Raw genomic sequence first — 24,870 nt, forward strand, 5'->3', positions numbered from 1 at the left:
AGTTCAAAGAATGCTAGTGTGTCGCCATTTCAAGATAGAAGGTAATCGAAAATCTATGAGACGTGCTCCTTCTGGGAGACTTGATAGTCACACTTAGGGCCCGATTACAAAGTCAGATGGACCTGAGACCATCCAACATCATCTGGGAAGTTGGACCAAACGACCTCTTGTCGTCGGTCCCAACCCAGCAATTAGGGTGCGACCGAACACTGTTCGGTCGCATTCCTATACTTTACAATGGGATCATTCATTCGGAACGGAATGCATGCTCTCATTGTAAAGAGCAGAGGTGTAGTTCATCTCTGCACCTGTGGCAGGCACCGCAGGGATCAACAAGTGGGCACCAATAGGGCCCTGTTGGGGGCCCCCAAAGTCAGATTCCCACAGCCTTTCTGTGTCGGAAAGGCTAGCACCGAAAGGCTGTGAAAATCTGCCATTGCTTTCTGGCCGAGGGATTACTGAAGGCTTTCCGAATGGTGGACGGGCTCTCCGAGCCCATGGGACGGAAATCCGATTCGGATTTCCTTCCGGCCAACCCCATCAAAATGGGTCAGTCACAAAGGAATCCAAACAGCCAATAATAATGCGGTCTGAACTCCACCCGACAGTCGGAGCTGTTTCAGACCGCATCATAATCAGCCCCTTAATCTGAAACACACCTATCTAACAGATCCCATCTTTTCTCCACAGAGAAGATGCCTACAATTTGTGTGGAGAGATCAGATATACAAGTTCTTTTAATCAGCCCTGTGGCGCTTTACTAAGCTACTACATTCAATGTTGGAATATCTGTGAACGAGGGTCGTCAGATTGATAACATACTTGGATGGCATCCTGTTCCTGACCAGTGCTATCCGCTGCTGTGTTCCAACTTGAACATGACTGTTGTTTTATAACTAAACCGGGCTCTGTGATCTACCAGGTAAGTTAGAAGTTGGTTCCGAGTCAGTCGTGTCATTCCTTGGATTCGTCATAAAGTCAAAGAAACCCACCTAGAGTCTTCCATGGAAGAAAATGTCCAGGATAAGGTAGGAAATGAGGACGGTCATTCGGTGGGCTGACAACTAGCCAGGATAGTAGGCCTGCTTTCATCAATTCAAGGTATTTTCTAGGCCCTCTAAATTATCTGGTTCTTCAAAGAACGAATGCATCTAACCTCAGAAACTGGTTGAGATATTCTGAGCTTGTACAGTTATCCCAGGAAGCGATAACAGAGTTCCAGTGCTGGTAGGGTCACATGGAGGCATGGATTGGGATGGCATTCTTCGGATCCTTCCCCGATGTGACAGAAGAATCGGATGCCAGCCATTGGGACTGGAGAGCCAGATGTGCAGATATCTTAATGGGGGGAAAATTCTTAAAGGAGGAACTGAAACTCCATATAATGTCTTTTGGAACATCGAGCAAGCTCATTTGCTATCAGATCCCTGACGAAAGACAGAGTGTCATTCTGTGAGCTTCTGAAGATGTATAACATGTCAGAAGTGAGATACTTCAACCTATTAGTAGGCAGAAGCTACACAAATCTGATGGAGTTTGCCAGAGATTTCTGGCACTTCTGCCTTTAGAGGCAGAGTATCTTCCGGGATGCCAGAACAAAGATGCAAACTGTAATTCTGGCAAAGACTTCAGCGATTGGAAGTTGAATCACTGATTCACTGATGATCAGATGGGAACTGTTCATGGCCAGAATGAACAATTAGCTACTAGAATATTTCAGCTGGCAACCACACCCAGGAGTGATTGTCATGCAGAACTGGTCAGGCACGCAGAAATATACATGTCCCCTGTTTGCCATAATTAAAAGGGTTTCAGCAAAGGGGAGATGGTAGACAGTGGATTTGATTCTGGTGACTCCCATCAGGAGGCCAGAGGCTTGGTTTTTGATGCTAATGGAACTATCATGGGTATGTCTGATAGCCTTACGAGTCATACCAAACATTTTGTCCGACTACAATGGTCAACCTCATCTTCTGGTAGTGCAGGACTATTTCAGACTTAGGCATGATGGATTTCAGGAAATGTGGGGTGAACCAATGGCTTCAGAGGTCTCTGCAGGGATCATTCACCAAGCCTAGGCTGGGGATAATATCAGGAGATAACGATCAGCATGGAGGAGATGGTCATGTTGGTGTTTGGAGAGGCAGCTGGATCCAATGGAGCCAGGTTTGTCTATCTCTTGAATTTCCTATCAGAAAAGGCTGAAACAGATCTTGCCAACAGGATGATGAATACTTTCAGAGGGGCCATATCAATGAGACCTCTGTGGGTGAACACTCTTGGTTATGTACAGTGATGAAGAGAATTAGACTACCTAAACCTATAGAGTTTAGATACACTTATCTTTGGGATATGGATAAAGTACTAAACCTTTTTTGCTGTCCTGAAAGTTTAATCAATTTTTATACGGGAAAGAATTGTCAGCTGAGTTAGAAATATTGTTAAGTTCGATTTCATGTAAAAGGGTGTCTGATGTCCGGGCACCAGATTTTTCAGGGTATATGTTTACGCCGGATGGGGTGACTTGCACTATCGACCGCAGCACAAAGATAGATACCAGGTCAGTTTTTAATCCAGCGTTTGAAGACATGGTTGTGTGTGTTTAGGTGCATTAATACCTATGAGATCATGACGTAATAATGTAGACTGGCAGGGAGGAGACAATTTCTGATAGCATTGAAGACGCCTTTTTAACCCCTTGCGTGCTTCCGTCACAAGCCTCGGGTGAGCTGTGCTTGTGACGGAACGGTTCCGTCACGGCCCGCTCGCCGCGCCTGCGCGGCGGGAATTCTGCGCCTGCGCTGACGATTTAATGGGCGGGCGGGTTCGTGACGGAACCGTTCCGTCACAAGCACAGCTCACCCGCGAGCCGTTACGGAGCGGTTCCGTCACAAGCACGGAACCGCCGCGCGGCCGCCCCACCCCTTAGCACTGCGGCAAAATAGCCGCCGCAGCGAAGGGGTTAAGCAGTTTCATGTAACTCCATAGCCACATGGCTAAGGGGGATCATGCAGAAGCAAGAAATAGATGTGTAACATTTTGGCTAGAGGTGCAATTGCCTCTAAAGCAACTGCAGTTGGAGAAGGACATCATGAATACTGTGGATTGGTCATCAGAATCAGACAGAATATAAATTCTATTTTAAGCACATCTCTAAAGCAGCATCATTGGTGGTAAGTAGGCCTTGAATATGCCTAATCCTAGCCTCCAGTCCCAATATATAATGCAACATTTCCTGGCTATCGTGAAGGCATGTTCCAACTCTATAAGGACACAGAGGCACGGATTATCGCACCCAGAAATGTCAGGGAGAAGGTTTAGCTCTTCCATGGGAAGCTTTGTTTGAAATCAATATTTTTTTTTAGAACTCTTAGAAGATCCTTTGCAGGGTCATCACCCATCGTGTCTGTGGAGAGGAAATAATAAGTGTTGTTATCAGTTGCGTTGTTCGCTATGGAACGGGCAGTGTGATTGAATCTAGGCTCCCTCATGTGACCACGGTGCGATGTATGGGATAAACTATTTTATCTACCTGGACTTATGGGGCCATATGCATCAACACATTTTCCCATAGACACAAAATGGGTAAAACCTTTTGATACATCTGGCCCATGGCTCCTTATTTCTATTGCACGTAGGAAACATCAAAGAATCGTTGAATCCCACAATTAAGTGCTACGTAGGACAGTTATTCAAATGTAATCCTGTCTTTTGATCATTCCTTGGAGTCTGGTATTTTGTTTATACTTTGCCTAAATAAGTTCGAAGCGGCTATCCACTAAAGCTTAGATTTCTGATGACGTGTAGTATAGTGATGCCAAAATTATATAAATTGTCCCTCCAATAACACACTGAAGGATGGCGTTTGGCTCACACCAGTCCAACTGTGTAGTGGCAAATGGAACAGCAAAGGGCATTACAAGACCATCTTTCTAATGAGCGACACAACAGTAGCATTGCGTTGACACAAGTCCAATTGTTTACAGAACCATTGCATTAACCCCTTCGCTGCGGCGGCTATTCCGCCGCAGCGCTAAGGGGGCGGGGGGGCCGCGCGGCACTCACACCGCTCCGTCACCAGCCTCGGGTGAGCTGTGCTGATGAATGAGCGGTTCCGTTATGGCCCTGCCCGCTCAATAGAACGCCCAGCGCAGGCGCGGAATCCGTGCTGCGCAGGTGCGTTGGGCAGGCCATGACGAAACCGCTCCGTCATCAGCACAGCGCCACTGCAGCTGATGACGGAGCCGTTCCGTCATCAGTATTGATGCGGTTAATGTAATTGCAGCTTTTGGATGAGGGACAACACTGTGTCGTTGGGTTGATACAAGCCCAGCTTACCTGTAACTAGTAGTTAATTGAAATGGTGTTGTGAGCCGCCCTCCCTTTATGGGTGATAACACCTTGATAAATTCCTTTAGCCCTGTGAGCGAGTAACCTGCCTCTTTTGTTAAAAAGAATGCAGGATTTCGATCCTCTTCTTCAGGCTTGCGATTGCAGAAGTGTGTAGGAGTGTGTGTGTGTGAATTCGGACAGACCGCCTGAGAAGCTGTCATCCTTACTTGGGAAAGATAAGAACCCGCCTGATCACCAACACAAAACGTGGTACATTTATAAAATGTGTGTTTATTAGGTGCCAATTTAAAATGAATCCCATGATGTGCAATTATCACTATAGTGGTCGATAATCGTCCGTCATGAATGTGAATCACACAGAAAATATATACCCCCAAACATTATTAATCACTCATTCCTATCGCCTAGTTGATTCCTCCCTATTTGCTTTGCAGCATCATCTTATGTCTTTATTGTAGAGTCATGCAATACCTTATATGTCTGATTGAAACCAAAGGGCACACAGCATGTCCCCAGTTCGTGGTTTATCTCTTTCTTCTTCAACTTAAGCAGGGAGAGTTTATATACCTTACAATGTTGCAACATCCTGCCAAGTACATTGCTTTAATTCAGAGCAGCCTGAATTTTGAGTATGTGTTTCTTTAAAATTCTGTTAGCACAGAAATGTAAACCTTTGCAAGTTCAACGTGCAAAAAAGAGGAAAAGATCAGAGCGAGAAAGAAATATAATGTTTTCTCTTAAGCAGCACAGGAGGCATGCAACAAATTTGCCCATATATATATTTTTAAAAATCTGCTTTTTTCCATTGCAGTATCCATATATCATGTGTACAGAAACTCCCTATTATTAAGTAGTTCTTTAATCTCAATGGTGCAACTCCTATTTCTAGAATTAGACACAAAAAACTCTAAATAAACCGTCCATAACCGGATAACAAGCTCAGTTCTCAGCTTTTTGAGGGGAAAACACCATAGACAGGCAGTGGTTTAAAATCACATATATTTAGTAGACCAGATTTGTTTTAATGGGACAGCTTCTAAGGAAGGTTTGCAGACTTAGATTTATTTATGTATTGACAAGCGGTTCAATTTCTGCCAGGAATCCTGCCTTTCACTCCAAATATGCAGTTTTGCGATGTTACCTCAGCTCCCCACACCGGGCGCATTCTGGATTGGGTGAATTTGAGGCTGGATTGCAATCGAGAAAGAAGGCAATCAAACGTGTCTGCAAATGACCATCAATGTTCCATAAACGAGCGGCCAAATTTGGGAACAACGAATCAAACGTTATTAGCAAAACAAACAAAGCCTCCTATGTAAAGTTCAATTCAGCAATAAGAATAAGAAGTGACACAAGCAGGTGTGAAACTCCTGAACCGCTGTATGTGAGGACATATTGGCATGAAGGTCTATAATGCGAAGACTTGGGGGTCCGCACAAATGTGTTGAGTATGGAGCATTTGAGGCTCAGCGGCACATGGTATGGAGAACTCAGACTAACAGATCTGCATAACCTGAGAGATAACTTTCCTGTCTAAAGCCTGAGAGATAGCTTTGCAATCTGATGCCTGAATGTGAAATAATTCTGTTGAGGGCTGAGCTTGTAGTTATTCTGCCACTTGGTGAATGGATCTGCTACTTAAGGTCTAACCAGTTTATTCTCTCTGACCAGAGATTTAGCACTCTTGTCTGAAACCTAGGATTGTGTTCCTTGTTAGTTTAGGGATTGCACTGCTGTGTGGAGCCCAACCACGCAATGTTTATGAAACACAAGATACAGATGTGCTGCCTACAAGCTAACAACCTTGACATATGTGTAGACTGTGAGGTAGCTCTACCACACGAGTCCTGGTCTTTTAGATAGTTGTGAGTTATGAACTTTAATGTGGCGTGTAATCTTATGGATAATTTAGTTATTTTAGATCTAACCTTTAAATTCTATGTAGCCTCAGGGATAATCCCTGCCTATTGCAATTGATTGGATGATTTGGACAATCTCAAAGATCGCTCTGCAGCCAAAGTGAGAACCTGTGGATTAGGTCAACCTGTGGAATAGTTCAGTTGTGCAAAGCACTAGTTTGTAATGTCGATATCATTATATTGCATCAATATATTGGAAATTATTGGAAGGAGGTAGCAAGACAATCATTAAAGTTTGGTATATCACAAGAACATTCCTTTTGAAAGTACTGGGTTTGACTAATAAACCAATACAATTGAATTACACTTTTTCTTTTACCTTGCTTAAACAGAAAATGAAAAAACGTTCATATCTGTGAAATGAAGTTCATGTTTTATTTGTCACTTTGCTCTCGCAACTGTTTCTTTGTCGCAAAGGACAGGAGACAAAAAAACAGGAAATTATACATTCAGCACATCATTAATCGTTGCTTCTTTATTTGATTGCTTCAACACTTTTATTGATGTAACACTGACAATTTGCATGAAGCATACAGAGAAAATTAAATTAACACAGAAAATGTTGTTGATTAAAATATCATCGTTAGTGTGCGGTTCTTCTCCTGGCTATGCCCCAAACATCCGAAATGCACTTTAAACGCAATAAATAAAGTCCAAAGGCCCACGGCAAAAACATCACAAAACAAATCAGTGGAGGAAGCGATCCGAGACTCGCTTGGCAGTGCATGAAAAGGGTTATCGTTAATGTTCTGATACACTCCTGTTAGGTTAGTTGCTTGTGTGGTGCTCATGCCACCAAAAGGCTGCTTCAGAGTACCATGGTGGGCAGAAATATGGAAGCAGGGGAGATGAGAAGCAGTCAAGGGACCCTGAGAGCTGATGTTGGAAGTGGAACAGCTCTGTCCTTGGATGAGGGATTGGGTTGTGACAGAGAAAAATTGATCAAGCGTGAGGAATGCTTTAGGAAAGATAAAATGAGGAAAAAGTTGTGCAACAACATTTTTGGTTTTAGGAAGAAGCATGGACACTTTCTGATGCAATTTGTATTGCTTTGCAACTGTGACAGGGGCATAAAGCACCACACAAGTGTGACAATATAAGATCCGACAGAGTCCCTCATTGTAACCTACCTGACTAAAATCAGACCACAATTTGCAGACTAGACCATCTCCTTTTCCTAAATCCTCTCTCCACTCTCTACTTTGAGGGTCTTTCTTTGTCCTACACTCACTTGAAAGTACCAGCACTGAGCCTGCATTATATCTGCAAGTAGATTCTGTGGCAACTGTAATGAAATACTGTGCAATAAAGGGAAACATGTCCATTGATGCTTTCTGGAGTTTTTGTGTTCGTGGGTTCACCAGAGCTGCAGCCACTGTGACCCACAGCACGGTCTTCCTACTGCAGTCTGAGATGCCACAATCTCTGACAGGCTAGTTTCACATGTTAGTTTCTAACTCCATATTTATCAGGATCACAGACACCCACAGCCTTTGATGCCATAGTCTTCAATGCTGCAGTGTCCAATACTGCGTTTATCAAAATTACTGTGTATGAAACTACAGTCTGGGTAGCCAATCTCCAATACCAGTGCTGTGAATGGCATGTGCTGCCTGCTACTGAGTACCTGTAATGAAATCGTATTCAGGAAGAAGCTGAAAACTTGCCTCTTCTCTGTGTGAACTGGTTCGTTCTTTTTTTTTTCCTCTGCTGCTGCTTTCTTTCTCTATAGCGCGGGGACACGCCGGGAGGTGTTACCATGCGCTCTACAAACTCCTTTAAACTAAACTAAACTAAACCTGCACTTCTTTCATTTCAAAGGAAGAATTCCTGCACTTCACAGTACTACTTCAATACATTTAATGGGAGAGTACCAGCACTTTTCAGTAATAAACTGATAGTCTGACTACTGAGTATTAGCACTTCCACATTTCCATTTAAATAATTGCCCAACAGTACAGTCCTCTCTATCCTGAGGTCATCAACTCTGCAGCGTCTGATACCCACTGTCAAATTACACACTCTGACACAATAGTCTCTGGCACGGCAGATCAGAATGCTACAGACTGAATGCCTCAATCAGTGATGCGGTCAGACTCAAAGTCCTAGGCACGACAATCTCAGATGCTGCAGTGGCCCATTTACTAGTTGCGCATTCCACAGTCTCTGACACTGCAGTCCAAGATGTCACAATATCGTTACAACGAGCAACGCAGAACATACTATTGCTCCAGTTTTCATTACTACACTCTGACTAGGGTGACCAGGAGCCCCAGATATATCAGGACACTCCTGATTTTCAACTGTCTGTCATGGGAGATTTCAATAAATTTAGTACATTTCACTAGAAGGAGTCGCGTTTTCATATGCTCCAGTGCAAGATTAGTTAGCGGCTCTCACTAGAAGGCAAAGTAATAATACAGAGTATACTGTGCTTAAAAATGGCAAGGAATTACCATTGCAGTGCATGATTTTGATTTCTATTTGTCTAAGTAATGTCCATTTAGCCGATTCTGAAACTCTGGTAGATGCAAAATTGTAGTCCTACTTCTATGTTTGTAGAACATCACACTTTTGGTTTTTCAAACTATGGTCATCCTATCTCTGATGACACAGACTCCAAAACATCACTCTCGAACAAAGCAGTGGGTGACACTAGAGTCTCCTAGGCCTCAGTCGCTTGCTGTAAGTAATGCGTTAGGCAGGACACCTGTAGTCGGGCATGCTGCAGCCTCAGTAAGGTTCACTGGAGTAGAAAGAAGTTAGCAAAAGATCATTTTTTAGTTATAAAAATCCCAAAACGAGCCATTAAAAAGAGAAATCCATTAGCAAAAAGACAGAGTTGTGCACCATCCAACAGATGAATGCTTGGAGTGTCGCAAGGAAGACCAGCCCCTCTTGCCAAACAGCAACAATTGACATGGCATAATAAATAATATAAAATACATTCATGAAACCTTGACGGAAGTACACATTCTGGTGTAGGCCATCGTTGGGTCTGGCCCCATAAGATTCGGTAATGGTTGGCCTGGTGGTCTGCACTTTATCAGGAGGTTCCTCCCATTTTCCATGCAACCTTCTAGTTGGTACTATGACTTCAGTATCGAGCAAGCTAAACTGCAAGGGCTAGTTCTGTTTCAACCCCATCAGAGCTTGCTTTCGAGTTCCTAACATTTTAGTGACTAAGCTTTAGTCCCACCCGCCTTTCAGAAGCATGCCTGATAGGTAAAACATGTAGAATGCTGGAGTAGCAGAACATTTTAGGGCCAAATGACCTCAAAATGGGGCATGCCATTAGGATTTGGTTTCTTGCTGCACCTGAATGTCTCACTGTGCCCCGTGGAGAAGTGTGGCTCAATGGTTAGAGCGGCAGACCCTGATGCAGAGGTCTAGCCTGGGACCAGGGTTCAATTCCCCGCCTCAGCGGGTCTTGGGCTCAAAAATTCCACAGACCTGATAATTCTCGCCTCGGTTCCTATTCCAATCATGGAGTCCCACTCTGCAACTCTGGGCAATAGCTTTCTTAATCTCCACAACAGCCCCCACAACGCTAAGGATGCCTGGCCTCCACCTTGGGGGGGCCCAGGAGTGGACGCCTCACAGGGAAAGCCAGGATGGGTTCCACAGCGGTATTCGTACAAGCGCCTTGAGACCCTTGCGGGTGAGTAGTGCGCTATACAAGTATCAATTTACATTTACAATTTACATTTTACACTGTTTACCATACATTTACCCCCAGTAAATGTAGGTGATACTTATGAAGCAACTCTTTATTGCAGTAGAGGCGGTAACTGCTGTTACTGCACATATTGAGAGCAGGGCACCATGTGTCTCAATTTCTTCTAGCCATCCATGTCAAAAGACATGTTTTCAGGAGCACTGAAAGCCACATTATCCTAGATGGTATCAGAGGTTCAGTGCAACCTTTGGGCTAGTTAGGTGGGAATACAGTGCCGTCCTGTAGAAGAAGTCCGGCACCGGACAGAATACACCTGTACCAGCAGCTCCACCATGGACCCGCACATGATTGGTTTTTTTAGGTAAGCCATGATGCAGGAGGACGCACCAGTTATATTCGGCTGGAGGGGAAAGGTCACCTGGGAATACACTCCAGCCAACATTTAATTGGATCCACCACAATAAAAGGTCTGCCGCACTCACTCAGTCTCATGGCGGGGTGCGGCACCTTCCCAATCAGATACATGTACATATACAAATAAATAAATAAATAAATACATAATTATAAATAAATAAAATATATAATGTTCAGTAGGAAAGAGGAAACACCTAGCTGTGGAGAGCAGCACTGAGACTCCCTTGTAATAGCTCTCACCACCCTCATGTGTAGTTTGCCAAGTGACCCATGCAGAACATGGTACCGTAGGCCTTTCCGGGCCATGTTGCCAATTTCACACTGCATTCTGTGACTTGTAGTTCAGCTTTTAAAAATGCAAGCTCGGATTTTTAAGCCCATTCTTATGGTCCTTGTGTCAAGGTTCCACGCATGACATGGGGCAATTTGGCAGCCAACCTCATATACAACTGCGACCTAAAGGAGAGGTAAGTATGACAGAGGTGTTCCCACGCTGAGCAGTAGGGAATCATTGCTGAGTATTACGTGTGGGGTGCAGGTGTGGTTTCTGCCAGAGAATAGTTCTGCGAGGTTGGAGCCGCCAAGGTCCCCAATGTTATGTGTGACACATTCAGCCAGCTATATTTGTGAGCTCAAATTGTTAGAGCCATATTTCCAAAGTTGAAAGTGAATCTACAAGTTCCCAAATGCTATTCATTCTGGCTAAAAAAAGGATAAAGGTATCTCATGGATCCACTTGGCAGCCGTGCAGGGGTCGCCAAAATGAGAGAGACTGAGCGGGGTAACAATATCTGTTAGCAGAGCTCAGGATTTTGGAGTCTCAGAGGTTACCACAATTCAGTGCATGGGATACACCACATCCCGGTCTCTTGAGCTTCCCAATCTACCAGAATTCAATGTATTCTGGGAGATGCAGTCCTTGTCCATTGCAATTGAGCCAACTGGACCACATTTTTCCATAGAAGGGTCCATTGAGGGGAAAGAAGAGGGAGGACACCATGACCTATTGCTTAGTCAAGGTTAATCTGTTTGCGGTGACTCTGTGTATGTGTTTTTTTTATTCCACTTAAGATGTGGTGTAGCATTTGCAATGCCTTAAGTCACTCTAAATCGAACGAAAAGCAGAACACTGACACAATGTAGAAATCGCTTAATAAATAATAAATAAACTTAAAAAAGTATGAACTACATTCAGCATATATTAACCCCGTATCTCAAAGAGGTCCATCTTTTTTGGATTCGCTGATAAATGGCTTTCTGTGTTTCAATTCTGTAGAAGTGTATGCATATAATCGTATTTCATCCTGCTGCGTTCTCTGAAGTTGAAAATGTTTACTATGTTTGTAACATTACAACATTTTGCCTGTGTTTACACTTTCCACCAAACAAGTTTTGGTGGAAATTTTTCCAGCAAACAGATATCTGCCAAATATATAGATTATGTATAATTATTTTCTCCTGCAAAACCTACTTCTTTGCACTTACAGCTCTGCCTGCCTCTAACATTCATATTCGGCTAATACTTTAGAGCAGAAATACAAGGCCTTGATATCTTGCTATCAACTGCATATATTACAAAGGTCCTTTTACATTTTTGTTCCATCCCCAAAGGATTAAGTTAAGGTTTTATCCCCAGTAGTTGATGAGCAAAAGTTGTAACATAAGTACAGAAAAAACATCTGAATATTGGAGCTAAGGAATATAAGGTAAGACAAGGGAAGTACAAGGAATTTCACAGGATAGCCCAAACAAAAGAGAAGAAACTACACTAAGTCAGATGTTGGAGGTATGAGCAAAAAAGACCTCACTCACCCAAAGTCTGGTGTCACAGTTATGGACAACAAATAAATTCAAATCACCTACTCTTCCCCCCAAAGCCTCCAATGCCAGCTTTAAAGTTGGTTGGCAAAGCCTTTTATTCCGCCTTTCAAGATGGCAACCACAATCTGCTATTGCACCTTCCATGAGTGAAAAGCAGTGGTTGGGGGATGCTAAGGTATGCTAGACCGCTCTAGATGAAATCAAAGTCCACCGCCATGATTGGTGCTCTCCAGTAGTTGAAGGAGTTGTACTGCACTAGGGTGTCATCTTCTTTTGGCTCCTTCAGCATGCCGTAATCAGACTCCCTACTGCGCTTTCCATTGGCACCTTGCTTGTTCGAAGGCCGTGGGAACTCGATGCCCAATCCCTCCAGCTCGCTTAGGTCCAGCTCTGGGATAGGAAGCTTCCAGAAGACGCAGGAGTTGAACTGGCTGCTCACACTGTCCAGCATCTTGTTCTGCAAAAGAGTAGAGAGTAAGAGGAAAGAACGAGGAATTGGTCATACGTGATAAAAACTGTAACGCTTTCATGTTTCGCTCTTACCAAACATTCTGGTTTTCTGATTACTCGCCATTCGAGTTATTAAAACTAAAGAGCGCTTGGGCAGCGGCACTAGGCAGAACGCCTTAGAAGACGGTCTAACCTCACATTTTCTCCATTGTAATCGACATAGCTGGATACAGAACAATGGGCCTACCTCCAAGACCTGAATACCTCTTCCATAAGAAGCAAAGGTGTGATGAGGGAGGAGATTTCAGTCGTGAACGAAGGAGCCGGATTCAATCAATCTAAGATTTATTTCAGAAACGAAGCTAAAATGAAATCTGAACAAATCATGCACTTCTTTTGTATGACTACATAGCACAAGCCAGTCTTTCAAATAAAGGCATTTTGCAAGTTGCAATGCGACTAACAGTGCCCTATAGAGGTCAACTACAAATGAACAATGTCATAAAATGTATCAATTGGAACATTGTTCATGAGTTCATAGTATTGTACTAGTCATAATTAACTCAGCAAATGTCCTTGACAGCGTTTAGTTATGTTTCTGTACTACCCAAGAAAACTTTTGGAATTGGAAAACAACAAAGACCAATCCTTTGCAATGCATATTTAGCACAAACTGATCGCTTTTTAAGGCAGACTGTTTTTATCTTCTCTGAACCTATATTAAGAAGGTCAATATAGGAAAAAATAAACATTTACTGGCACACGCATCAATATTGCATTTTGCGATTCCTTAATTGTGAAAAATAAGGAATCGCAATTAAAGGAATTGCAAACTGCAGTGCATCAAGAAATCGCTATAAAAATAGAGATTTCTTAAAATTCCTTAATTGCGATTCTCTAATTGAGAATCACAATTAAGGAATACCCCCCCCCATCCATTCCTATGGGCCTAGAGGCCCATAGGAATGAATGGAAAGACATTCTTAATTTGCAATTCACCATTAGAAATTCGCAAATTAAGAATGCAATTTCAAGGGTGCAGGGGTGTCCAAAGGACACCCTGTTGCACCCCTGAAATCTGCTTAGAAGTACATTTTGCACACTCACATGCCCCAAGGGCATGTGTGTGTGTAAAATGGAACTTTGAAAAATGCACTTTAGTGCATTTTTCAAAGTTTTCGCAAATTACCATGAAGGTCAACTTCATGGTAATTTGCTCCCCTTATTTGCGAATTCGCAAATTTTTAGAGTTTGATGCATTGCATTTAAGGAATCTCAATTTGAGATTCCTTAAATGCAATTGCAATTTAAGAAATCGCAATTTTGCGATTTCTTAAATTGCAAAAATGTTAATGCATCCCAAAAATGGGAATTGCATTCGCAAACGGCCGAATTTTGCGATTCGCACCATTTGCGAATGCAAGTTCCTTTGATGCATGTGCCCATTGGTTCTTTAACGTCAGAGTCAAAATAACATTAGCTAGAGTATGGTAAGGCCCTAGCCCTCTTGTTAGTCAAAGAAGCTATGGGCAGAGTTCCAGGATTCAATTTCACAAATCAGCACTTGGTGTGGCCATAATCCATCCTTAGAGGGAAAGTTGAAGTCCCCACAACCTCCTCATCTTCAGCAACCGGTCAGACAAAAAAAATGTATTTCATACACCCAGAGCAGCTAGGACGTTGATCAAAAACAATATTAGTCTTTAACGAGGGCAGAAGTGACATATGTGCACGCGAAGGATCAGACCATCATTCAGCTGTCCTAAATCTAATAATTGTACTGGGATGCTTTGGCACCAAGCAAACTGTCAGTGCAAATATCCTCAATGCAATCCTAGGAAGCTTTTCTGTGATGGTCATATGTAGATGACAACAAAAGTCTAATAAAAAATATAACTATTTTACACAAAATCTTGATGTTATCTAGTTTTGCGCAAGGCATCTCAGATAACAGCTTTCCAATGTGTCCTGAGCAGTTGGTTAGGCCTCACAGTTCAGTACTAAAGGTTGCTGCAGTCGGGGCTTTAGCATATATACCTTTACAGGGATAAAGAATGCCTTCCCACCAAATCTTAGAGCAAAACATTTAATCGTACCTAGGTTTCGCAGTGACAATACCCCATTGTGAGAAGCTGGCCTGGTATACGATGTCCACTAATGTAAGTGGGCGCCTTGCACCTGTCCAGACAACCCTATGGTAATTTAAGAGGTCTTAGACAACCACAGAAAGCTCTCTAAGTGGTAGTTGTGGAGAGCAGCCTTCAGGCTTAGACTTGAAGCAGTGTAAAGCAGCTTGTTTTACCAGAATACAATCTTATAGTATAGATTAAATGAAAGAGAACCACACCAAGTAATTATAAAAATATGTATTCATTATACAACACTCTCTAGTACGTTACAGTATCTCCCACACGGAGATAGACACAAAGCACACAATACTTCAGCAAACAAATCACAGTAAATAGCACTAATACGCAGGGGGCCCCAGGGGGGACCAAACCATATACTAAGAAAGTGGCATAAGAACCACGACTTGAGTCAGGACAGTGTCAAGAGGCTGTAGAATCTCTGGGGACCCAAGGAACCACCCAAGGTAAGTAGACAATTACCCCACGGAGGCGCGTGCAGGGTAAGAGCACGAGCTCTGTACAACTCTACATGTAAGTCGCAGTTGGATTTTTTTTACAGATTAAGGACCCTTCCCAGTGGACCCTGAAGAAACCCCCTGCAAGACAGAATATTGGAGAGATTGGAGAGGAGAGGAGAGAAGATACTCTAGTACCGACGTTACCTACACCAGGGAAGCCGGGTGCATGGGCATGAAGGGTTGGAACCCCACTGTCGAACCCAATGGAGGACTTCAGGACAGTGCTGAAAGAAGAGAAAGTGTTTGTGGGAATCCAAACGTGGATTCTTGATGAAGAGAACCTGAAAGCAGAGGGGACAGAGTCTAGGTCACTTTGGAGTGACCAGGGGCTCGGTAGACGAATACCCGCCGATGTCGGGTGCTTCAGGATATATGTCGATGACCTTGACTCTGCAGCTGTGGGGACCAGGCGACGCTGAGGACGACCAGGAGCCGGATACGAGCTGTCCCACAAAGGATGTCGAGTGCTGAGGTGTCGGTGTCTGGCGGCAGCATCAACAAGCCTTGGTAAAAGCAACCCGTGCAGGAGGTCAGCCCAGAGCAATCAGGGGAGCCCAAATAAGACGTAGTTGACCCCCCACAGGACCCACAGGTCGAAAACACTGGAGTCGCAGGAGGACCTCGTGCAGCTTTACAAAACAACAGGCCACACGGTGCAAAGTGGTTGAAGATTTTTTCAGGAGAAGTTGCCAGAGGTTGGAGCTATTTGGAGCCCAATGCACTTGCTGCAGGATTGCACAACAAGCATGTGCACTTGCAAAAATATGCGATGTACAAGGGTTTGGGTATTGCAGCCCCACAAGGGATTCTGGCCTCGATGGACGTAGAAACCCACCTCCTGTGTTGTTGAACCTTTCGGACTCCGTAGGAGCTTGGGATCAGCAGACCGGTCAGCAGCGTTGCAGTGCCTGCGAATTTAGGGGAGTGACTCCTTCACTTTAAGGGAGATTATTTCAGTAGTCCTTGATGCTTCACAGGCCTTGAAAGGTTCCTGTATGATGCACAGTCACAGACGATGCAGCAGACTAGAAGGGAGACGAAGTCAGGCCCAAACGAAGTTCAAAGTGCCCAGACAGTAAAAGTACAGTAGTATCTGTTCTGAATCTTATCCCACGACATATCTAGGGACCTACACTCAGGTAAGCCCTTAAGTACCCTAAGGAAAGGGTAGGGACGCTTCAGGGGACCTTACTAAAAAAGAGGGTCTGGACAGGGGGGAGTTTACTCCCATGTCCTTTGTCCAGTTTTGTGCCACAGCAGGAGCCAACGGCTCCCAGGACTGGTTTGAACTGGATTATGCACAGGGACAACAAATGTGCCCCGCATACAGACTTTCAGGCACTGGCAAGCGCACCCACTCAGCCCCAATACACTGAATCCTGTCTGGGAGGTGGTCACACCGCCCTGTCACCGGATGCCTATTGTTCCACCCTCCTCTGCTAGAGCTTGCCTCAGCAGCAGGAGGGAAGAAATGTTTCTCTGGTTGGCAGCAACCATTTTGTGCTGCTCGGGTCAAGAAGGCTGGTAGCTGGGACACTGAGAGCCTAATGGAGGGCTCTTCTAGTGCTTGGAATCATATCTACCCCTCCCCCCCGGAGGTATGATTCCAACATGTCTGATACCAAACATTATAGGATTCATTGCAGTCAGTATTGAGATGGTCATCGCATAACTACGCGGTGCCCCTCTTTATAGTATATGGCTGCTTCACTGACATCCTGGGAGAATGGACTCCGTGGGCTGCAGGGGTGTCCTGCTGATGCAGGAGCACCCTCTCACTTAGAACCAAGCACCCTGCCCTCAAGTTTGTAAAGGCCTGCTATAGGGATGGATGATAGGGTTTAAGTGCAGTGACCCTTAGATAAAGTAAACCTATATCTTTGGTAAGTGGTGCTAGCATCAACTTACACAGGCTGCACTGGCAGGCCTGTAGTAGCACTTTGAATGGTCCCTAATGGGTGGCATAATACATGCTTCAGCCCTTGGGGGACCTCTGGGGTACCTATATTATACATATACCATATACTAGGGACTGACAAGGGTACCCCAGTATCCAATTTGGGATGTACCTTGGTACTGAACACAACAGTTTAGAAAGAAAACAGATAGACTGGGGTCCTGATTAGCAGGATCCCAGTCCGACTAGTCAAAAACAGTGTCATATCAAGCAAAAAGTGGGAGTATCCATAAGAAGCAGATCCTACTTTCCTACACCCATCTATAGAAATCTGACTGCTCCATCTGTTGGTGTTTCTCAAGTGAACTCCTGAGTAAACAAACTCTATGGCTTTGTCAAGAAGACATCAGGATTTAAAGATAGCTGAAGAGATACATGTGCAAAAAGACAGACTTCAGACATTTCAATGTCCTTGCACTGTACACATTCAAATAAAATGAATCCTAAGAATGCAGTTTGATGTTATTTCATCATAATTGTTCCCATTGGTTGTAGGAGATTTACATGTTTTTTCATTGTTGTCTCTGTAGATTTTACCCTTTTCCCCAAATAAATTTTTCCATAGTTTTTCCTACTGCTTTGGGTTGTCCATAATTATGGGACTGTCTACCCCTGACCTGACTTACAAAACAAACTTTTAAAGTGTTTATAAAACTTGAATATCGGTTTTGAAAGTGACTTTGAACTGCTTAAAATATACACTTGCACCAATTTGTGATCTATATATGGGCTGTGATTATTGTCTCATGACAGATTTCACATTATTTCACATACATGCTACCAGAGAACCACTTTCATGTGGATAAACAAGAGACCAACAATTTAAAAGAGAGTTAAGAGAAGGATGATGGTGGGACCCTGCACTGTAAAGAATTATGGGCACAAATGTGCCAAATCACAGAATCGGCCCATTTGCGACCGGAAAAACGCTTTGCGGGATGTACAAAGCCCACATTGTGATTGGTAACTCGTTACCAAGTCATAATTTGGGTTTTGCGATTCGGTATTTGGGAAGGGCCTTTTGTGGGTGTCCTTTCCAAACATAAACGGTATGTACAAATGTTTTGCAACCGAAACGTGGTCGCAAAACATTCACATTTTACCACCAACTCAAAGTTGATGGTAAACCGTCCGTAAATTGGAAGGGGCCCCGTCCCTTTCGAGAAAGGCTGGTAAAATATTTTTGTACGGCAGGACTGGTCCTACGGACCACAACCTAATCTTAATAAAAAAATTAATTTCGAAGTTTAATTTTTTTCTTTTCTTTTTAAACCCATTCCCTTTTCCTTTAACCCCTTCGATGCTGGTGACAAAGCCAGCTCGTCATGGGCGTTACCTGCGCTGCGCGCATGACGAGCTGGCTTTGTCACGTAACGTGGGTTTTTTCAAATTTCAGCGCGCAGCGGGAAAACCCGCTAGCGCGCATGCGGTTAAGGAAAATGGGCTGTGTTTAAAAAAAATATTGCTTTATTTAAAAGCAATCACAGACATGGTGGTTTGTTCACCCCAGCACACTACCATCCCTGTGATGGCTGTGATTAATAATGGGTTGTAAAATGTGACGTACCTGATTCATATTCTTGTGGTAAGTCTATTTATGACGCACTAGAGATCACAAGTGAAACTCAAAAGAGTTTCATACATAGGGAATAGAGATTTCCTAGTTGCAATTTGCAGGAAAACACAATTAGGAATTTTCAATTCCTATTCTTTGTACATGTTTCACTGCGCTGAATTGTATACATTTTATTACGAGTGATGGCGTAATTATAAATATGGTGAACATTTGAAAAAAAAGACTGCGAAGGAAGTAATTTGTTTATGTTCATTTAAGTGGCCTCACCTGTTGTGAAGGTTTAAATGCAAGGTGAAATGACGTGCTATGCTTGGTTGACAAAGGCAGTGTAAACAGCTGCAACACGTTCCTACATCTGTGGCAAGTGCAAGCTTCTTCGTAATATGAGGAAAGTGTTTACAGTGTTTTATGAGGCATGTGTAGTAACGCCTCTTCTTTGCACCACCAACGGTCTGGATGCATGGCAGCAAACACACAAATCTGGAGGAAAAAAAAATATATATATATATGCTCCCTGTGAAGGTTGCATCGCTGGGATCCTGGTGATATATATACATATATGAGAAATGTAGGCAAAAGTATGTTACATGATATTTTTGAAGCGTTCTGAATAAATGACAAAATGAATATTAGGAAGACATTTTACATTGACTTTTTAATTATCAGGAAAATAAATATTAAAATTATGTTGTCTTTGGAGGGGCTGTAAACTGGACATAGTATATATATCCATGGGGGCACCACTCTCTCTCTCGCTCTCTCGTTGGCAGGCTGACTGTCACCAGCACATCTAAACCCATTTACACACGCACACTCCCTCTCGCAAGGACACCCGTGCTGCCAGCCTCAGGGACAGATATAGACACGCCGAGCCCAGCACGCGCAGGCAGACACGCGCACGCGCGCGGCTCTTGAAGGCACTGGAGGCCACGCCCTGCAGAGCCCTGTTCTTTCGTTCTGCCCAGACCCCGGCTCTTTTGTCTGCGGACAATAATTGCATTATTAATAGGATAAAATCCCGCGCTTCCGGTCCCAGGCCGGCCACGCCCCACGCACGGGGATCATGGTTGAGATGACGGACGATGTATTCCACAACTGAAAATCCAGGGTTTGTCCCCGCGTTTTAGAATCATTTCCAAGTTTTATCGGTATAGGCGGTAGCGGTGCAAACAGAAGTCCCCAGCTGGCCTGGCTGTGCTAAAATGGGCTGATTACCAAATAGGATGAAAGGATGTGATTTGAGGTGGCCCCGCCCCTCCTGCCGCCTCCCGTGGAGGACGAGAGATCCTTATTTTATATTAAGCCACCATGTCCCGGTTGCAGCCCCTCCAAAGACCACATCATCATTATATTGCTTCTCTTGAATATTAATTAGGTCATGTACAATCTCTAATATTTATTCTGTCAATTATTCAGAACGCTTCAAAAATATTATGTACTATTTTTTTCCTTATTTCTTCTGTTGATAGTTATGAAATGTATGCACCGTGTCAACTCTAATATTTCTATTGTCCATTTTTCGAAAGCTGAAGGGCTATATCTTTCATTTCATTGGCAAACTCTTCGGAAACCTGGCACACTATGTCAGCATCCTGTTCCTTCTATTGATTAGGTGAAAGCTTATTTACTGTACCAGCTTTACATTGTTTTCTCTCCTTCATTCTGAAGGTTTGCATAGGATCCCATCTGCATATTTCTGCTGTATTATTTGAAATCTCATCTGCCACACCCGTTTATACATTTGCTGTAGATTATTCTGAAAACTCATGTACCTCACTATTTGCATTTTTCATCGGTCCATTAGTCAAAAGCTCATGTCCCACCACCACATCTAGATCTGCCGTTGATTATTCTGAAAGGTCATCACCTTATAATCTTCGCATCTCTTGTGTCAACTACTCTGAAAGATCATTACCATTCCATCTCTAAATATCTGTTGTTGACTACTGTGAAAGCTCATCAGCGTACCATCTCTATATCTGCCCGACTACTCTGAAAGCTCATCACTGTACCATTTCTGTATCTACTCCCGACTGCTCTGAAAGCTCACCACAATTCCATCTCTATATATCTGCGGTTAACTACTCTGAAAACTCATCAGCGTTCCATCTCATATCTGCAATTGACTACTCTGAAATCACCTAACCATCGCTATATCTTGTTGGTTACTCTAAAAGGGATTCATCATATCACATCTGTATCTGCTGTCGACTACTCTAAAAGTGCTCCACCATATCATCTATATACCTGCTGTTGACTACTCTGAAAGCTCCTCATCAAACCATCTCTATATCTACTCCCAACTACTCTGAAAGCTCATCACGGTACCATCTCTATATCTACTACCGACTACTCTGAAAGCTTACCACAATTCCATCTCTATATATCTGTGGTTATCTACTCTGAAAACTCATCACCGTCCCATCTCATATCTGCAATTGACTACTCTGAAATCACCTAACCATCGCTATATCTTCTGTTGATTACTCTAAAAGCGATTCATCGTACCATCTCTGTATCTGCTGTTGACTACTCTAAAAGTGCTCCACTGTATCATCTGTACACCTGCTGTTGACTACTCTGAAAGCTCATCACCGTACTATCTCTATATTTGCTGTTCACTACTTTGAAAGCTTATCATCAGACATCCGTATATCTGCTGTCGACTACTTGTCTGAAAGCTCATCACCGTACCATCTCTATATATCTACTGTCGACTACTCTGAAAGCTCATCACCATACCATCTCTATAGATCTACTGTTGACTACTATGAAAGCTCATCACAATACCATTTCTATGTATCTACTGTTGACTACTCTGAAAGCTCATCCCCGTACCATCTCTGTATATCTACTGTCGACAACTCTGAAAGCTCATCCCCGTACCATCTCTGTATATCTACTGTTGACTACTCTGAAAGCTTATCACCGTACCATCTCTGTATATCTAGTCGACAACTCTGAAAGCTCATCACCGTACCATCTCTGTATATCTACTGTCGACAACTCTGAAAGCTCATCCCCGTACCATCTCTGTATATCTACTGTCGACAACTCTGAAAGCTCATCACTGTACCATCCCTGTATATCTACTGTTGACTACTCTGAAAGCTCATCCCCGTACCATCTCTGTATATCTACTGTTGACTACTCTGAAAGCTCATCGCCGTACCATCTCTGTATATCTAGTCGACAACTCTGAAAGCTCATCACCGTACCATCTCTGTATATCTACTGTCGACAACTCTGAAAGCTCATCCCCGTACCATCTCTATATATCTACTGTCGACTACTCTGAAAGCTCATCACCATACCATCTCTATAGATCTACTGTTGACTACTATGAAAGCTCATCACAATACCATTTCTATGTATCTACTGTTGACTACTCTGAAAGCTCATCCCCGTACCATCTCTGTATATCTACTGTCGACAACTCTGAAAGCTCATCCCCGTACCATCTCTGTATATCTACTGTTGACTACTCTGAAAGCTTATCACCGTACCATCTCTGTATATCTAGTCGACAACTCTGAAAGCTCATCACCGTACCATCTCTGTATATCTACTGTCGACAACTCTGAAAGCTCATCCCCGTACCATCTCTGTATATCTACTGTCGACAACTCTGAAAGCTCATCACTGTACCATCCCTGTATATCTACTGTTGACTACTCTGAAAGCTCATCCCCGTACCATCTCTGTATATCTACTGTTGACTACTCTGAAAGCTCATCGCCGTACCATCTCTGTATATCTAGTCGACAACTCTGAAAGCTCATCACCGTACCATCTCTGTATATCTACTGTCGACAACTCTGAAAGCTCATCCCCGTACCATCTCTGTATATCTACTGTCGACAACTCTGAAAGCACATCACTGTACCATCCCTGTATATCTACTGTTGACTACTCTGAAAGCTCTCCATGACATCTCTATATCTGTGACAATTATCAAAAGCTGAAGGACTATTCCATCTTTACATTTCTTCTGTCAAATATGCTAAAATCAATTACCTTACTAACTTTGATGTTTGTGTTCAATATTCTGACAGGTATCATACTCTCCAATCATTCTAGCGATTATTCCAAAGCTTATTAGATAGACCTTTTTAGGTTTCTTCTGTAGGTTGCCCATAAGGTCCCCATCTCTGTATTACGCTTCTTGAGTATTCTGATGGCACACACATTTATTATGCATTCTGAAAGGTGTATATATATATATATATATCTATATCTATATCTGTATATATATATATATCTATATCTATATCTATATATATATATATATACATACACACACACACACATGCACACACACTGCTTCCTCCCTTCACTTTAAGTCTGTAGTCCATAAACAACTGATCTCAGCCAACCACGTAGAAAAATAATGCTCAATCCGCCACAAAACCTCGAATAATCACTTAATCTCCCTCTTGGCGAGCGTTATAAAAACTAGACATTAACACGTGTTAATGACCGCTGGTACTTACTGGTTCACGGGCTCTTTGTTTATGATGGAGAGGTTTCAGACGGCCGCGGGGCGAAGGAGGTGGGCTGGTGGGTGTTCGATGTCAAGTTCCTGTGAGTCAACCCTGGGGCTGCAGAGGCAGGCTGGCAAGCTTCCCTGGCACAGACGATGCTGCGGGGCCGGGGGAGTGTCACCGCAGCGCTGAGAAGCCCTTCTCTGCCAAGGGTGGCGGGGGAATGATTCAGCTTTGCAGCCTGTGGCGGGCAGCGCCCACGGAGTCACGTGGTTCTGCCCCACCCTCCCTCCTTCATCACATGGTCCCCTCGCCCACCTCCCCCTACCTGTCCATCAGACAGCAGACATGGAGGGGAGGCGGAGAGGATGCGACGCTCTGCAGGTCATGTAACCGCACAACAGAAATAGCCTCGGTGCAGCGCGCTGCTCCCCCATGACGTGAGACGGCGGCCCACCGCAGAGATGCTGAAATAAATAAATAGCCCTCCTGAAGGAATCTGTCAGGGTCTGCAGGGCCAGAGGACGCTCCTATTACTTCTCACGGCTTGATTTTCGATGTAGTGAGCTCGGCGGACTTGTCCGCCAAAACGCGTCTGGGTTTCATCGAATGGAATAACGTTTTCTTTGAATCACCGCATCCCACGGAGTCAGTGCCTGTTTTAAATTATTGGAATAAGGACTAGAAAGAAAAAAAATTAAAAAAAAAAATTAAAAAAAAAATAAAATATATATATATATATATATATATATATATATATATATATATATATATATACATATATGAACAGAAACTCCTGACCGCCGAAAGTAGCGGTTTCAGCAGGCGTGGACCTCACTCCACAAATAGGTGCTTGTATTCGAAGTTCACCAAACACCAAAAAGCCACATCACACACTCCTGTGCCAGCAATCCATTTTATTCAGCAAAGTGAAAAGAGCTAGTGCCCTCCCTGACGCGTTTCGCTCCGCGAACGGAGCTTGATCACAAGTAATGGCACGCCCTGATTGGGCAGTTCAAATGTCACAGTGCCTTGCATGCTGGGAACCGTAGTTGCTGACATAAGTGGGGCCATGTTATGGATTCAGGACAGTCTTAGTGCCGAGACTCACCTGGAGTTTTTTCTTTTATTTGCAGAGTGCAATCATCGAATGCTAATCAGCAACTACGGTTCCCAGCAAGGCTCTGTGACATTTGAACTGCCCAATCAGGGTGTGCCATTACGCACGTTTAATCTGGGACCTGCGGCATTTGCACTGAACCTATCGCCTCAGAAGAAGGAACAATTTCCGCAACGCGTCAGGCAGACGGTCTAGCTGCCTTTGAAGAATTGCTGCATGAACACTGTCCATACCAATAAAGGAGTGTTCGAGTGAACAAGCGGCGTTCGCGTTGCGAAACGCGTCTCTGACAACTTGGGCGAATAAAAATTAATTAAGCACGAGAATTGGGTCCGTGTCCTGTTCTGCTGACTACCGCGTGATTGAAGACGCTGGGGCCGCGCAGGATTTGTTTATATATATATATATATATATCCACGGATTTCTCTTCAGATCAGGAAAAAGGACGAC

General features: G+C 43.6%; 1 protein-coding gene across 1 annotated transcript; it reads right to left on the minus strand.

The window, feature by feature from the left end:
- Positions 1 to 11,606: 11,606 nt before the first annotated feature.
- Positions 11,607 to 23,448, minus strand: MLLT11 (MLLT11 transcription factor 7 cofactor). The gene is made up of 2 exons (XM_086947434.1): positions 23,310 to 23,448; positions 11,607 to 12,643 (listed from the first exon to the last, which is right to left on the minus strand). The coding sequence occupies exon 2, from the start codon at positions 12,635 to 12,637 to the stop codon at positions 12,377 to 12,379; it is 261 nt and encodes an 86-aa protein (XP_086803560.1). The 5' UTR covers positions 12,638 to 12,643; positions 23,310 to 23,448; the 3' UTR covers positions 11,607 to 12,376.
- Positions 23,449 to 24,870: the final 1,422 nt, after the last annotated feature.

Source organism: Lissotriton vulgaris, chromosome 12 (assembly GCF_964263255.1).
Source record: "Lissotriton vulgaris chromosome 12, aLisVul1.2, whole genome shotgun sequence".
Taxonomy (NCBI): Eukaryota; Metazoa; Chordata; class Amphibia; order Caudata; family Salamandridae; genus Lissotriton; species Lissotriton vulgaris.

Excerpts from the sequence above, each read along its gene's own strand:
- MLLT11 (XM_086947434.1), bottom strand. The coding sequence starts at position 12,637 with ATGCTGGACAGTGTGAGCAGCCAGTTCAACTCCTGCGTCTTCTGGAAG.